At 30.9% G+C, this 16,199-nt stretch overlaps 2 protein-coding genes across 2 annotated transcripts; one reads left to right on the forward strand and one right to left on the reverse strand.

Annotated features, from left to right (window-relative positions):
- The first annotated feature begins 214 nt into the window (after positions 1-214).
- LOC124533024 lies at positions 215-3,222 on the forward strand. The gene has a single exon (XM_047108186.1). The coding sequence runs from the start codon at positions 334-336 to the stop codon at positions 2,278-2,280; it is 1,947 nt and encodes a 648-aa protein (XP_046964142.1). The 5' UTR covers positions 215-333; the 3' UTR covers positions 2,281-3,222.
- Positions 3,223-8,989: 5,767 nt separating this feature from the next.
- LOC124533237 (fatty acid-binding protein 2-like) lies at positions 8,990-12,475 on the reverse strand. Its single transcript, XM_047108440.1, has 4 exons — positions 12,357-12,475; positions 10,131-10,294; positions 9,864-9,974; positions 8,990-9,099 (listed from the first exon to the last, which is right to left on the reverse strand). Exons 1-4 carry the CDS (start codon positions 12,424-12,426, stop codon positions 9,043-9,045), a joined length of 402 nt encoding a protein of 133 aa, XP_046964396.1. The 5' UTR covers positions 12,427-12,475; the 3' UTR covers positions 8,990-9,042.
- Positions 12,476-16,199: the final 3,724 nt, after the last annotated feature.

Below are 16,199 nucleotides of genomic sequence, written 5' to 3' on the forward strand. Positions count from 1 at the left end.
TTTCCATTTATTGATTAATAAACTTGAATTTATTGACTTTGTTAGCCAAATTATTTTGCTTCGCATAAAAAAAAAATCTACATTTATATTATGCTTTATATTTTTGATGGTTATAAACTATCTAAGGTCGAAATCCGTAAAAGTGCAGTGAAAAAACTATTTACGAACAGTGGTAACTTTAACTGGAATTATGTCAAATGTAATGTAATACATGTCAATTTGACATGTGTATTTGTTATTATTTTGTAACCTCTTAAATATAATCGTGTAAAAGCTTTAAAAAGATACAAATAAATAATATTTTATATTATAGTTACAGTAAACACCTATGACATGTTACATGAAATATCGCGAAAACGTATAACCATCAATAAATATGAAGAAACTAGCTTATCTTGGCATAATTCCGTGATGGCAGTGCGTGGATATAAAACTTTACATTTAATTGATTTTGCATATAACTTACATTCTTTAGAAAAAGAAATAGATTTGAAGGAATGTACGATTAGCGCTAGTTATGATAGTCCAGTACCAAATAATTATCTATCAAATTATGCTGCACGAGGAGTCAACAATTTGGAACTTGTCGAAATGATAACGAACCCAGCCTTTTGGCCACATAATAAACTGCTAACACAGGAAATGACCAATATAATATCATTCAAATGGTCTCCTGTGAATCTAATAAATAACCACGAAAGCGTACTAGCAACTGTAAACAGTGTCGGAAATGTCGAATTATTCGCTAGAAAGAAGCAATTATGGTACAGTATAATGGAATTCTCAAAAGAAATGATGAAAAATTTAGATTCGAAATTCGAACTATTAGACCGATGCCCCCAAAAGTTTAAAGAAATGGAGGATGTTGTATACAGCATAGAAACATCAACAGTTTGCTGGTCACCTGAACTAAATCCTGATAATTCTTGTTATTTAGCAACAGCTCAGAAATCTGGCGAGATATTATATTGGTTAATCAATTGTAATGATACCGTGCAGACAGAGTTCTGTGGCAGCATAAAGAATTCAAATAATGTTGAAATTCCATTTATGGTCTGGATACCAATTAATATGAATAAATTTGTCTTGATCATTACGAATGAAAGCGGACAAATGTTAGCTAATGAATGTCAAATCATTGAAAACAAAGTATCACTTTTAAAAGAATACAGTCTATGGCAACACACAGATAAAATGATAGTTACATACTTAGAATATATATTTATAAATGATATGTTATTGATATTCTTCAATAAACACAGACATTTAATCATACAACTGTATGACAAGAACTTTAAACTGGTCTGCCAATGTGTGAAAAATGTAAATGACTATAAGATATCTTCTATTAAAAAAAGTAAAGATATATTCTATGTCAGCACAATTAATACAAAGATATATAAAATTGATTATTCCATCACTGAAGATTCTATAGATGTCACATTTAAATTATTAGACATCAAAGATACATATACAACAAGTGAACTATTCGGAATCGGATTTTCAGATAATAACAACTTGCTCACCCTCGCAATAATAGATAGAAAGTTATTGTATCGAAAACAATCACTACAAATTGAAATAATTTTTCTGTGCCCACAATTAGATCCAGAAGTAGAAGCAATGGCTATTATAAATAATCCGTTAAAAAAATTAACACATATGTGGGATTACCTTGAAATATTACGATGCAAAGTAATAAAATCAAAAATGTTACCTGAAATAGATTATCATCAATTACTAGAAGACGGTAAAAGTGATGTGTATAAATTAAAAGTATATTTAGTTTTTTTAATTTTATATCAAAATTTGGAAACGCTAATGACACCACGTTTGAAAGGGAAACTTCCAGAAACTTCCATTGACATTATAAAAGATAGAATTTTATTAAATCAAGCAATAAATGTTATAACAGATATTTACGATAAATATACAAAGAACAATCACTTAACGGATTTTGAAATTGAATGTTTTGAATGTAGTAAAAGATATATTAATTATTATTGTAAGTTATATTCTGAAAAACATAGCAATTATGTATCTGATGAAATATGGTCGATATCTAATTTGAATATAGAATACACATGTCAGGCGTGTGATGAGAAAATATTAGACTTTTCATGTGAATATGGTCATTTGAACATGTTTTGCCATCTCACATTCAGTCTTATCGATAGTGATCAATACATAGTGTGCAAATGTTGTGGTTCCACTGCAAGAATAGATTTATATAAGGAAAATCCAACTTGCGTTTTCTGTGATTTATATTTAAATAGATAAGAGTTTAAATTCGCATAATTGCGCTACGGTCTCATCAGTCACAAGTAACTGTCAGGCAGTTTCATTTGTTCCGGAAATAGACTGTTTTTTTTTAATTGAGTGGAACATTTGGTCAAAGGCTGAAATGAGAATCTAAACAAGGTTAAAAGGCATGACATTAGAAATATGAAATGTTAAAGAACTTATATACAGTGAGCACAACATGCAACTCACAATTTATACAAAATAAGTATTTTGCAAGTAGTTACGCATTTTGACCGTGTTCTGACGAAGAAATAAACGGGGCTGCCAGTATATCCACCAATTTTGTCAAGTGAAATCATACAGAATTAAATCTTATGTACTAATTAATAAAACTTCATAACTAGTGCCGTAAAGTTATGTAATTTTTTTTAAATCCTATTGGACAAGTTAATGAGTTATACAAATTGCATACATAAAATAAATACATTAATACACTTATTGTACCAATTGTACGATCTGTCGGCCCTGAAAATAAAGCTATTTACAGTCTATAACATTTGCAGTCTATAATTATTTATTTTCTCGAAAAACATTTTTGTACCTATAATTAAGTAATTGTTTTCAATTAATTTATTCATAAATTACTAATAAAAATAAGCTGATTAGAGACAAAAACGTTATATTGATAGACTAAAATAGTCTGTGTGTCTGTGTGCTCAAGCTTAAATGAACGATGAAGAAGTCTAAACGTTATGAACGAATTGAACAAAGATGTGTGATAACATAACACATCACTACTTTTGAATGAACTGCTGTACAGTAAACTACTAATAATATAGTTTCCATTCTGAGTGTTTTTAATGTATTCTGTTCAAAGACTAAACGAATACACACTTATTATTTATAAGATTAGTGCTTTACATAATTTATAACATGTTATGTATCTCAATCATTTGATTAGTAAAATTGTGATAATTATTATTTTGTATTTTTTATTATCTGTATTCTTTACATAAATCCCTAGTTAGTGCGAATAAAATCAAGAGATCTTTAAATTTAATTCTGACATATCAAAGTTGCTTGTCGGCTGTCTTGAAATCGCAATAATAAGTATCACAAATCATGTCAGTTGCGTAAAGTATCTTAAGTCCGAATATAGTTGCCTAGACTTTAAGAGATGATTTCGACTTTTATTCAGGGTTTTTTTGTCTTTTCTTAAAAATGTGTTAAATTGACCAAGATAAGTTTTTTTTTTAAATGTACATTCCTCATACACCTTTGCCTCGCTTGCACCTTTGCACTTGTTTTTTTTTTTGCTTGATACACAATCTATAATGGTACATAGTGCAAAACGTTAATACAACTTATAATCATTATCATTGTTAAGTCATTTATTATGATATGGCTTAATGATGGGTAATAAATGACGATGAAATTGGTCAAAGTTAATCGTGCATGATTATCCATTTTTGAACAATAATTATACGATATTATTTTTTTTTACTGTACTTGCACTAATACATGAAGATGTCAAAACTATAAGTATACCTAGATAGGTCTAGTGACTAGATGTAAGGCCGTAGATGTCGTGATCCGAGATTAATTCGAGAGGAAGCGCATAAAGCCGTTTGGCTTTCGCCTGCCCTGTCAATTAATCAAGACGACAACAGTTAAAGAATCCCGTTATTTTAAGTAGGTATTAGGTAGGATTCGCACGGATGCAATACTGATACTAAATATGCTGCAGAAAATCATAACTAGGTGTCATTAGACAACAAATACAGTACTTTGATATATCTTGTAGGATTCATAATTTCTAAAATTATCAATTTTTCTTTACTATATTGTATTATATACAAAGATCTTCCTCTTCAATCACTTTGTCTATTAAAAAAACCGTATCAGAATCCGTGACGTAATTTTAAAGATCTAAGCATACATAGGGACAAGCAGCGGTAAGCAACTTTGTTTTATACTATGTAATTATTACAATCTATAAGACATATTTACTTAGAGCATTTAAGAGAGGTAAAAATACCTAAAGATGTAGGTATTTTATAAGAAATTTCAACAGGCTAAATTTAGGTTTGAGGTTTTGAGACCTCTTCAAGGAGGGCACGAGGCCATGATCTGTAGCTCACATAGCCCAAGATTTACGCCACCACTCTTTCTTAAGAACTTTCTAGGAAAATATTTCTAGCGTAAATATAGACACGATATATTTTTTTCTAAAAAGTAGTTCGAGATGTCGTTAATAAATATTTAATTAACAGTGTATGACGAAAAAGATGACCAAAATATGGCCAAACATTTTTCTTACCTTTTAAATTATTACGTACCTATACACAACTTAATAAATTGCGTCAATCGTCCAGTTATTCGCCTGAGTTCAAACGCGGGCAAACACCAATTAATTACTGTGCTTCATTTGTGTTTATAATTCATCTGATGCTCAGCAGGGAAAGGAAACATCGCGAAACTTAAATGTTTCTAATTTCAATGAAATATCTTGCTACTTGTGTATCAACCCGTATTGAAGCAGCGAGGTAAGTGAGTAATCTCCAAGCCTTCTCCTCTAAAAGGACTTTTGCTCAGCACACTCCATGGCTGTTAATATTAACGCACTATTTCTATAGAGTTTTCTGTAACTAATTCATTTACAGGCCAGAGTTAGGAAAAGGCAGTATTACACACTTCCCTCAGAAGACACATGAAGCCCCTACTCTTCGTTCAAACGCAGTGTAAGGATTTATTTATCCAATTATTCAGATTACCGGGCCATTATTTATTTATTTATTGTAAAAAGTTACACCATCGACTTATCACTAAACACTTAAAACAAAATATATATTTAATATGGGTAACATTCGAGGTGATACATCTTTATAGGTGTAAACAACATTGACGTTCAAAATTAGTAACCAAACTAACCTATGTAAAATATAAAATCTTATTTTAAACTAAATTATGTAATAAATTTAAGAATTAAGAAATAACTAAAACAAATCATAAAAGCTAATTATAAAATTTAAAAAAGAACAAAACTTAAACATATTACTTATAGGGTCTGAGATCGAACTATGAGATCTTTGGAATGTTTAACAAAATAATTTATATTATTGTGAAAGATGTCAATATCGCCGTTAGATGACAAGTCATTAAACGAATTCATAAGTCTGTTAAGAGGAGCATATTTACCCAAATTTGTTTTAGATGTTACAGTGGTAAAGGGTTTTTCAATTGGACGTCTAGGTATAGTACGAGGAACTGCTAAGTTGATATGCTGGATTAATTCAGGTGAAGATATATCTCCGTGAATTAGCTTGTATAAGGTCAAGGTATCAGTTATTTGACGGCGCATTTCAAGCGATATAATTTTAAAGTGAGCTAGTCTTGTATTATAGTTAGCTCGATATGGACAAGTGCGATCTTTATAAGCTAAAAAACGGGTAAAATTACGCTGTATACGTTCTAATCTTTCGACATGAATTTTATAAGACGGGTTCCAAATTGAAGAGGCATATTCGAGGTGAGATCTTACAAGGGAATTATAAACACAAAGCAAAGTAGTTATATTTTTGAAGTCCTGGCCAGTGCGTTTTAAAAAACCTAACATCTTCCATGCCTTCAGTATCATGGTATCTAGGTGATTATTAAAGTTTAATTTACTATCCATTATTACTCCCAGGTCCCGAATTGTATTAGACTCAACTAAAGCAGTGTTAGAAATTGAGTAATTGGATGAAATCGGGTTTCTGTTTCTAGTAAATTTGATATGAACACATTTATTGATGTTGATATCCATTTTGTGTATTTCGCACCATTTAGAGAGAGCATCTATATCTGCTTGAAGTAGGGTAATATCGCATGGTGATTTAATAGGCCTATATATTTTTAGGTCATCAGCGAAAATTAAGCACTTACTAAATTTAACATCTTTTGAAATATCATTGATAAAAACTAGGAAAAGTATCGGACCTAGATGAGACCCTTGGGGAACACCAGATGTAGGCACAAATGCAAAAGAAGTATAGCCATGTGTAATAACACGCTGTGATCGATTTTTTAGGTAAGATTTGACCCAACCTAACAGACTACCATGAATACCGTAATGTTCTAACTTTGTCAGTAATATGGCGTGGTTTACCTTATCGAATGCGCTACTGAAGTCAGTATAAATAGCATCTATTTGAGTTTTATCATCAACATTCTTGGAAAGATCTGTTACGTAGTTTAAGAGATTACTAATTGTGGACCTATTCTGTCTAAAGCCATGCTGTTGCTCGGATAGAATATTTTTAAAATAATGAGTTATAACTGGACAGATTAGTTTTTCAAAGAGTTTTGGAATTGTACTCAATATTGAAATTGGACGGTAGTTTTTCACATTACGCTTATCGCCTTTTTTATAAATTGGTACTATATTAGCAGCTTTCCATATTTCAGGAAATATCGCCGATTGTAAGGATTTCGAAAATAATATTTTTAGAGGAAGCGTTAAGTGCTTACGTGTCATCTTTATAAATACTGGAGGAATTCCATCTGGACCAGCGCCTTTGCTTATGTCAACGGACTTTAGGGCTTTAGAAATCATTTCTTCCGTTAAATTAATTTTATTGAGGGAGAATTGAGGAAAACACTCAGATAAACTTGGCGTAAAGTTTATATCAGGAGGAGAAAATACTAATGAAAACTGTGAGGCAAATAAATTACAAATATCCTCACCGGTGTGAGCTACCTTATTCTCTAGGAACATTTCTTTTGGTAAGTCTGAAGAATCCTTCCGATGATCTTTCACAAAGGACCATAATCTCTTTGGATTTTTTAGAATAGATTCTTCTGTGAGATTTAGATAGTTGCTATAACATGAAACTATTAAGGAATCCACTCTATCACTACTTAATCTAAGTTCTAGCTGGTCTCTGGGATTTTTATATATTTTGTATCTTGTAAGAATTTTGTTGCGTTCTGCAATAAGTTTGATCAAGTTGCGCGTAAACCATGACGGATATTTTAAATTACGAGGTTTTGTTTTAGGAACAGTTGAATTGATAACGATAGTAAGCAAATCATAAAATTTTGCAACGGCCATATCGACATCTTCAAAATGGGATAGCTCTAGTTCCCAATCTATTTGACTTAACTTTAAGTTAACTAATGAGTAATTGGCCTTTTTAAAATTATGCGAAGCAAACTGTTTTTTAATAATGTGAGAAGAAATATTTGGTTTAAAGTCAATTTCTAAAGCAGGATGATGTAAATCAATTTTTGTTAATGGCCTAAGGCTTTCACTCACGGATAGAGCTCCACTGTTACTCAGAATTAAGTCAAGAATTCGGTTATAGTGATTTTTTACATTGTTAAATTGTGACAAGTTGTTGTGTGACATAAAATCCACGAATAGGTATCCGAGATTACAGTTATAATTAATAGGAGACATAATATGGGTGTCGTCACATTTATCTGACCAATCTATGAAGCCGAGATTAAAGTCACCCAGAATTATAATATCACTAGCGTGAGATTGCATAACTAAGCTAATATTTTCTAGTATTAAGTCCAGTGATGTACTTGTTACTGGCGGAGGAAGATAGAGGACACAAAATAAAATTTCCTTTGAGCCAGGTTCGTCAGACTTAACAGAGACCCACAAATCTTCGAGACAACTTTCAAAGTGTTCGATTCGCTTAGAACAAAGATTTTTGGAGACAGCTAATAAGACACCCCCTCCAGATTTGCCAGAAAGTGAAGTCGATGAGCGGTCTCTGCGATACACTATATATTTATTACTAAATACTTCACTATCATGGACACTGTCATCCAACCATGTCTCTGTACCAGCAATTATATCAAAATCGGATCTTAATGAAGACAGTCTTATACATTTGGTTTTAGTTTTAATTCCTCTAAAGTTTTGATAGTAGACCTTGAATTCTAAGCAGATAAATATACGGACATTATGTAAGGTAATTTTTTATTCAAAGGTTGTCAAGAGATTCGTAACATTTGATTTGCTTGGCAGGTGATTGGTCATTTTTACGTACGAATATCCTTCCGTTACGGACCCAAGTATATCTGTATTCTTTTTCTCGTGCAACTTTTTATTATTAACCATTAGACTAATTAGGTAAACTTTTTAACCATCTTCCAAAAAGGGAAGGAAATCAAATCTCTCTTTCTCTCTCTCTTATCAAATCTCTTGTAGTTTTTATTTTTATTACCTAACAAGTAATTAGTTTCTAAAAAGATTTGTATCAAAAAATAAATAAATGTGTAATCTGTAAATACAGGCCAGAGTTAGGAAAAGGCAGTATTACACACTTGCCTCAGAAGACACATAAAGCCCTTACCCTTCGTTCAAACGCAGACTAAGGCCTTATTTATCCAATTATGCAGATTATCGGGCCATTAGACTAACAAGGTAAATTTTTTAACTTTTTAACCATCTTCCAATAAGAGAAGGTAATCAAATCTCTCTCTTATCAAATCTCTTGTACTTTTTATTTTTATTACCTAACAAGTAATTATTTTATAAAAAGATTTGTATCAAAAAAAGATAGTACTGTTTACATTAGAAAAATAATATTGTTTAATTTTTATGTTAAGGAAAATGTTAACCTTTGAGATCGACCTAACTCTGATTTGTTATAGGAATCTTGATCTGTTAATAAAATGCTACTATAGATATATATATAATAAAATACATTGGAGATGAGAAAACGCATACCTGTTTTTTTTTAATTTTATTTAATAAATATTAAAAAATTTAATTACAACTATAATTTGGCGAAATCGCATTTACGCGGCAGAGTAGTATCTGCGGGCAACATTGTCCCAGCCAGTTACCGTGATTTCCTGAAAAAAAAATTAGATAAAGGTCAACAACATCCTATATTTATTATAAAAAGCGATTTGACTTTTATGCTTAAATTGAAAAGCCTTATTTTACTCAAAACTCCTACCAATAATACCGCGCGTTTAAATAAATAAAAAAAATAAGCGAACTTTATAAAAATATATCATGCTTCTATTTGTTCAAAATATTGTTTAATATTATATAGTCTCGAGTATCAAAACTTGTTGGAAAAAAGGTCAATGAAATCCGTCCCCAAAACAGTTTCAAAAATCGTAATAAAATATTCTTCTAAATAAGGTTCTACTAAAATGTCAGAATTTATAAACAGATTAATAATTTATCTAAGAATAATTATTACCTTTGGTGCAATGATATTCTAATAAACAGATATGTTATATCCATACTAAACAACAGAAAAAGTGTGCCGCGCCGGGGACCGTTTATTTTAGTTATTTTTACATATCGTTAAAATTAAAAAGGATAGCTTGATAAAAACAATAAATAAAAGGGATAACTAGATGTTTTAATTACGCAAAACGTATTACTACGTAATTATGATGTATTATAACGTATTACTACGTAAAACAACTAAAGGCAAACGTCCCAATTAGGACGTTTTCCAGTCTTCACTTTTTGTGCGTTAATAACATATCTGTTTACTAGAACATCATTGCTTTGGTGTGTTAAAGGTTTTATAAATTTTGTAGTAATAAAAGTGTAGATTTGGTTAGTTTATATATAAAAAAGATATTCGCATACGTACCACAACAAGCTGGTCACCACTGTATACTCGTTTGAGGGTGATACTGCGTCCATCCTCGAATTTTTGTACTTGGGTCACGACATCACCAGAAACTGTGAATGTTGTCTTTGCCTGAAATAAGTGTACATACATGCTATTAAGTGTTGGGAATTTATAAAATTAAATATTGTCTATGAAAATTAGCCTCTATAACTTGACCCATAGATAATTCTATCTATGGGTCAAGTTTTACAGTTAATTTAATGTTACATGGATTTTGATACGTACTTTGATTTCAGGAGTGATAGTTTCTTCAAATTCAACTCCATCCTTGAACTTCAATTCCTTGGTCGAAGCGTCAATGGTAGTCAAGGTGTAGTTGTCTCCATCCTTTTCAAGCTTCTGTGATGGTTTGGCCGACAGCAAGAAGTCAGCTTTGTCAGCTGGGACGCCTGTGATTCATGCGAACAATTGTTATATTTATTCTGAGTTTTCCAAAACAGGTTACATTTTAGGCAGATTACATTTTTAGGTACCAGAGATATCAATTCGGATTTCGATTCATATTCTACATTAATATTATAAATGTGTAAGTAATCCTGTCTGTCTGTCTGTCTGTCGCTCTTTCACGACCAAACCGCTTAACCGAATTTGATGAAATTTGGTATGAAGCAAACTTGAACTCCAGGAAAGGACAAAGGCTACTTTGTTTGTCTGACGCATGACAACCAACACCCTTAAACACGAGGGAAGCCGCGGGAGACTACTAGTGTAAATATAAATAACCGATACTATTGGTAAACTATAAAAAAATTGAGACTTTATGAAAAAATGTGAGATGATTTTTATACTACTTGGTCGCTTGGTAACTCACCACCAGGTGGCGCTATAGAACGTCAACTTCTGTTTTTATTTAATAACATAAAAACCAGCCAAGAAAGTATATTGGAAAATTTTAACTCTGAGGGACTTAGTATGAATTTGACACGTACATAGTATTGATAGACAGCAGATAGGATAACTTCTGTCATTATGTATTAATATTATTATATAATTATATTTTATTTGCCGGTTTCACTGGATCAATATAAAGTTGTTCGTAGATTAAAAAAAAAACTCAACAATGTATTTTTAGAAAATCTGCTTAATGAATTATACATTTATTATCTATATGATAGTTTAATTAAACAACTGTTTGTCATACAACAGTTTTTCTTTTTTTAATTCAGTCAAACAAAAAATTAGATTAAACTTCCCCATTAAAATTGACAAGTGAGGTTGATTAATTATTTTTTTTAATATTATATCTTATCACAAAACAGACAAAAAAAGTAGTTATTCATAATCATACCCATAATCTTTTTTTTAAGTACTAATGGAAAACTACACAAAAAGGGACATATCATATCGATGATCGATTAACAGTTGCCAAAAATCATCCTCAAGCGACATTATTTGACTGGACATATGGGACTCCATTGAAAAGGGTGGAGCAGTTTAAGTACCTCGGACATGTGGTTTGTTCTGACCTGACAGATAATGCAGACATGGAAAGGGAGCGCAGGGCGTTGTCTGTTAGAGCTAATATGCTTGTACGCAGGTTTGCTCGTTGTTCCATAGATGTTAAAGTCACTCTTTTCAGAGCTTACTGTACCTCATTTTACACGAGCAACCTGTGGGTCGACTACACGCAAAAACAGTTCAATGCCCTACGGGTACAATATAATAATGCGTTTAGGTTGCTGATGGGTCTACCGCGATACTGCAGTGCATCCGGTATGTTTGCCGAAGCACGAGTAGATTGTTTTTACACTACGTTAAGAAAACGGTGTACATCCTTGTTGCGTAGGATTCGTGCTAGTCCCAGCAGCACCCTGAAAACATTTAGTGACAGGTGCGATTGCCGGTATTTGAATCATTGTGGAATGGTTCATGTGCTGGCAAATCGTTCCTGTCTTAAATAAATAAATAGAGTAAGTATTTAAATAAATTTTAACTATTGTATATTTTTTTTTTTTTTTTTTTTTTTTTTTTTTTATTAACGTAGTTTTAAAATAAATATTTTGTATACTAATATCTTTTCATAAGTAGATAATATGTAATTGTATAAATGTAAATGTTATGATCCTTGGATGGTCGAAATAAAATATTATTATTATTATTATTATTATTATTTAATGGAGATAAAAAATTATGAGGAATATTAAAGATATTTAGTTACTTTTAATTTTCACGAATTTTAAATTGACATAACATTTTATTTATTTCAAATGTAATATTATATAAGTTATTTCATAAGTAAATTATAATGATTAAGTATTTAAAGTTGCATAAAGTGTTGTTAAAGGCAACTAAATAATAAAAAAAAAAAGTTCACGAGAAGTATCGGATATTAGTCACGTATTTGTACCAGTTATAATAAGCGTATATTTTGCTGAAATTAAAAATAAAACTAATATTTGTCCAGGTATAGAAACAGCCATTTCCTTATTGTTTAATCTTAAATTGACTTACCGACATGTGTCAGGAATTCACTGAAGTTCTCGTGTTTTTGGAATTTGTAAGTTTTACCAACGTACGCCATTTTAATTTGTTACAGTTAACTGTAAGTGCCGATATTGAATTAATAAAAATTAGCTGGCGCCGCTCTTTTTATTAGTAACTGGGGTGATTCAGAGAGATAAGTACAATTTTTCTTATCAGTTTAATTTAAGTTTCGAACTTTAAACATAATCGTTGATAATATTTTTTCCTGATAATATTTCTTATAATTTTGTTTTGTCATCAATTTAATCATATTTTAGGTGCTTGCCTAGAATTGTAACAGTTTCTATCCAATCAAATGTATTCTATTCAAGTAAACTTCACAATAAAGCGTTTTTGAATCACAACATAGTATAAAACGAAGTCACTTTCTCTGTCCCTATATACCCATGTATGCTTAAATCTTTAAAACTACGCAACAGATTTAGATGCGGTTTTTTTTTAATAAATATAGTGATTCGAGAGAAAGGTTTTTGTTTATAATGCATGGAACAATATAGTAAAAAACTACTGATAATAATAAACCGTAAATGAATAAAGTCTACGCTATATTTAGTATCAGCATTACACCCGTGCGAAGCCTCGGCGTGTCGTTAGTAGTTAATATTTAAACTCTGTCTCCGTTTCGAAATGTAGAAGAAACGTCAAGAAACTCTCTTATTTAGTTGCTCTTTTCAACAAAACCGATTTACATTGCTGTTCTTCACAATTACTGTTTAACCAGTCCCTTCATGTACCCCGAGTGAAATAAAAACCTTTAATCAATGATATTCTAATAAACAGATATGTTATACCCATACTAAACAACAGAAAACAATGTGCCGCGCCGGGGACCGTCTATTTTACATTTCGTTACAAGTAAAAAGGATAGCTTGATAAAAACAATAAGTAAAAGGGATAAGTAGATGTTTTAATTACGCAAAACGTATTACTACGTAAAACAACTAAAAGCAAACGTCCCAATTAGGACGTTTTCTAGTCTTCACTTTTTGCGCGTTAATGACATATCTGTTTACTAGAACATCATTGCCTTTAATGTAAATTATACAATAAATACATCGTTTGAGGTTTTATTTTCAACAGTATTCAGATTTGAAGTTTACAATATGGAGAAATTTCATTATAATCCCTTCGAATTTTTAAAATAAGTAATATAAAAAAAAGCTTTCATTGAACAAAATAAAAACATTTGAAGTAGAAAGAAGGGTTTATATTAAAAATGTAGCAATTTGTTATATGGTAATTAATGTCTATATTTATTTCATAAGTTCATACAATATTTGATGTAATTTGTAATACAGTGAATTAATAATGTATTCCTAAATTAATTAATGTTTAAAAATCACTGCTGTTTAGTTTTTATAGATTTAATATAAGCCTGGCTATTTTTATCTTGTCATTTTGTAATCGACTTCATACATAATTATATACTCAAAATTCAATATTGTTTACCAAGGTCAGCAATAGGTAATATTAATATTAAGGTAATGCAATAAATTTATGTTTATGAAGTATTTACGATTCATTTAAGCTGCATCATTGTGATATACATATTTTTTATCGAAGTACACAGTATCGTGCACACAATGTCATTACATTACTTAATATTAGATTAATAATACATTAAATAACGGTAACAGCGGATTATCGTTTTTTTATTTCAATTATTTTAAACGAGCAATTGCGTTTTTTCGTTCCTCATCATGATCTGCAAAATATGCCCAATTGTTAGTTTTAGTACGGACAAATAATCTGCTGATGTGTGTTGTGAAAAAGTTATAACCCTATCTTTCATCAAACTAATGTACCACTTTGTGAGCTAAAGTATTATGTTCTTTGTGTCTGAAGTGAGACGAGATGGCCCAGTGGTTAGAACGCGTGCATCTTAACCGATGATTGCGGGTTCAAACCCAATTACCATTGAAAATTCATGTGCTTAATTTGTGTTTATAATTCATCTCGTGCTCGGCGGTGAAGGAAAACATCGCGAGGAAACCTGCATGTGTCTAATCTCATAGAAATTCTGCCTCATGTGTATTCCGACGACCCGGATTGGAAAAGCGTGGTGGAATATGTTCCAAACTTTCCTCGAAAAGGGAGAGGAGACCGTAGGCCAGCAGTGGGAAATTAACAGGCTGTTGTTGTTGTTATTGTGCCTGTTGTTTCGCCGGATCACACGCCTTTTAAACCGGAACATAACAAAAACAACAATACCATGTTTTACTGTTTGGCGGTAGAATATATGATGAGTGGGTGGTACCTACACAGCCGTACCTCCAATTTTACCAAGTCAATTTCAACTAGGTATAATAATAACCTTACCCTTAGCCACTCTTAAGGCGATAGGAGACCTTATAGCTTTCAGTGTTACGAAATTTAATAACTATTGCTATGCTTCCTTGCACATACGATCAAGTGACTCGATTTTTAATTTCAACTCAAATGGTTACCCATTGTGTTTGTGAAGGAATCTGCATAGTATTTTTTTATTTTACTTTGGTTTTAATCTGTGCCAAAACTGCATAGTAATGCAGAACCTTCTAGACTGTGTCAATAATGAAAATTTAGCTAATTCATTAAAATCTGTTTATTTTAAAAATTAAAAAAAAATAACGAACACCTTAGTAACATAAAATTATTGGTTCAATTTATTTTGCAATAGCAGCAAATGTTAAAACGGAATTTGACCCCCGATTTTGATTAGATTAGATTGGCAACAACTCTGGTACAAATTATCTTCTTGATTATGGCATTTATATAAACTTTATTACTGTAAATAAACAGAGCCAAGAACATCATACAGAAAATTATGTTTCTCTATAGAAGACTTAGAACGGTGCAAAAGTTCCCTTTATTTATTGAAGCAAAAATATACTGAAATGGGTCTTGATTCTGCACGATGCCTATTATACACCAATAAAATACCTCGCAGTAAAACTCGTCTAAAATAAATATTCAGTATAAAATTATACACCTTAAGTAGTACCTAGTACAAGCAAGTGATCGTATTTATACGAATTTATATAAAAGGTATTCCAGACTCGCTATGAGGCAGCCAAGGTTCAAACATTTTTGGCGGGAGAGTGTCTAATTAAATTTTTCGAAAATATAATCTGTCATTGGTGTACTTTGTAATAAAACAATATCATTATTAGTTTATTTTTCTTAAAATAACGATCACCAACTTAATATATTTGATTAGTCTATTTGCACTTTTACTAACAAAAATAAGTGATTCATTCGAATTAATTTACTGTTTTTAAAATGATTGTTACTCACTAATATTTCATATTCGTTCAGATACAAGATAAAGGTCTTATACGATGTTGGACGAATATCCGAACACATATATGAAAAAAAAAATGTTTTCAATTAAATTGTTTTTCAAAAGAACATTTCTTTGCTTTCTTTGCAGAACATTTTCCTTATCAGTTATTTTCAGTTGTAAAGAGTTTATGTGGATATTGGTGTTATAGCGATAAAGATTATAACCACGTTGACCGATATTGTTTAAGGTGAAGGAGTGTCACACTCACATAGCCACTCCTTATTTTTTTTTTATAAGCAAGGAGTTTATCATATTATATCTTATAATATTTTTAATCGAATGTTGTGACCTATATTTAACAGTGAATTCAATATTTATTGCGGGCTTTTATTTCAAATAAAAAATGTATTAATTTCTTTAAAATTTTCAAACATTTTATTTTTCAAACTTTTTTTATGTAAAAATGCTTTTTTGCAATTTTGTGTACCACCCGTTTCGTAGCAAACAATTTTTTGCGTTGCAAACTTTAGAAATGGTCATTTCTA

The sequence above is a fragment of the Vanessa cardui genome, chromosome 10 (genome assembly GCF_905220365.1).
Source record: "Vanessa cardui chromosome 10, ilVanCard2.1, whole genome shotgun sequence".
NCBI lineage: Eukaryota > Metazoa > Arthropoda > Insecta > Lepidoptera > Nymphalidae > Vanessa > Vanessa cardui.

Coding starts and splice junctions, on each gene's coding strand:
- LOC124533024 (XM_047108186.1), top strand. CDS start 334: ATGTTACATGAAATATCGCGAAAACGTATAACCATCAATAAATATGAA.
- LOC124533237 (XM_047108440.1), bottom strand. CDS start 12,426: ATGGCGTACGTTGGTAAAACTTACAAATTCCAAAAACACGAGAACTTC. Junction 10,295..12,356: donor TGAATTCCTGACACATGTCG/GTAAGTCAATTT, acceptor CATGAATCACAG/GCGTCCCAGCTGACAAAGCT. Junction 9,975..10,130: donor CTATCACTCCTGAAATCAAA/GTACGTATCAAA, acceptor CACTTATTTCAG/GCAAAGACAACATTCACAGT.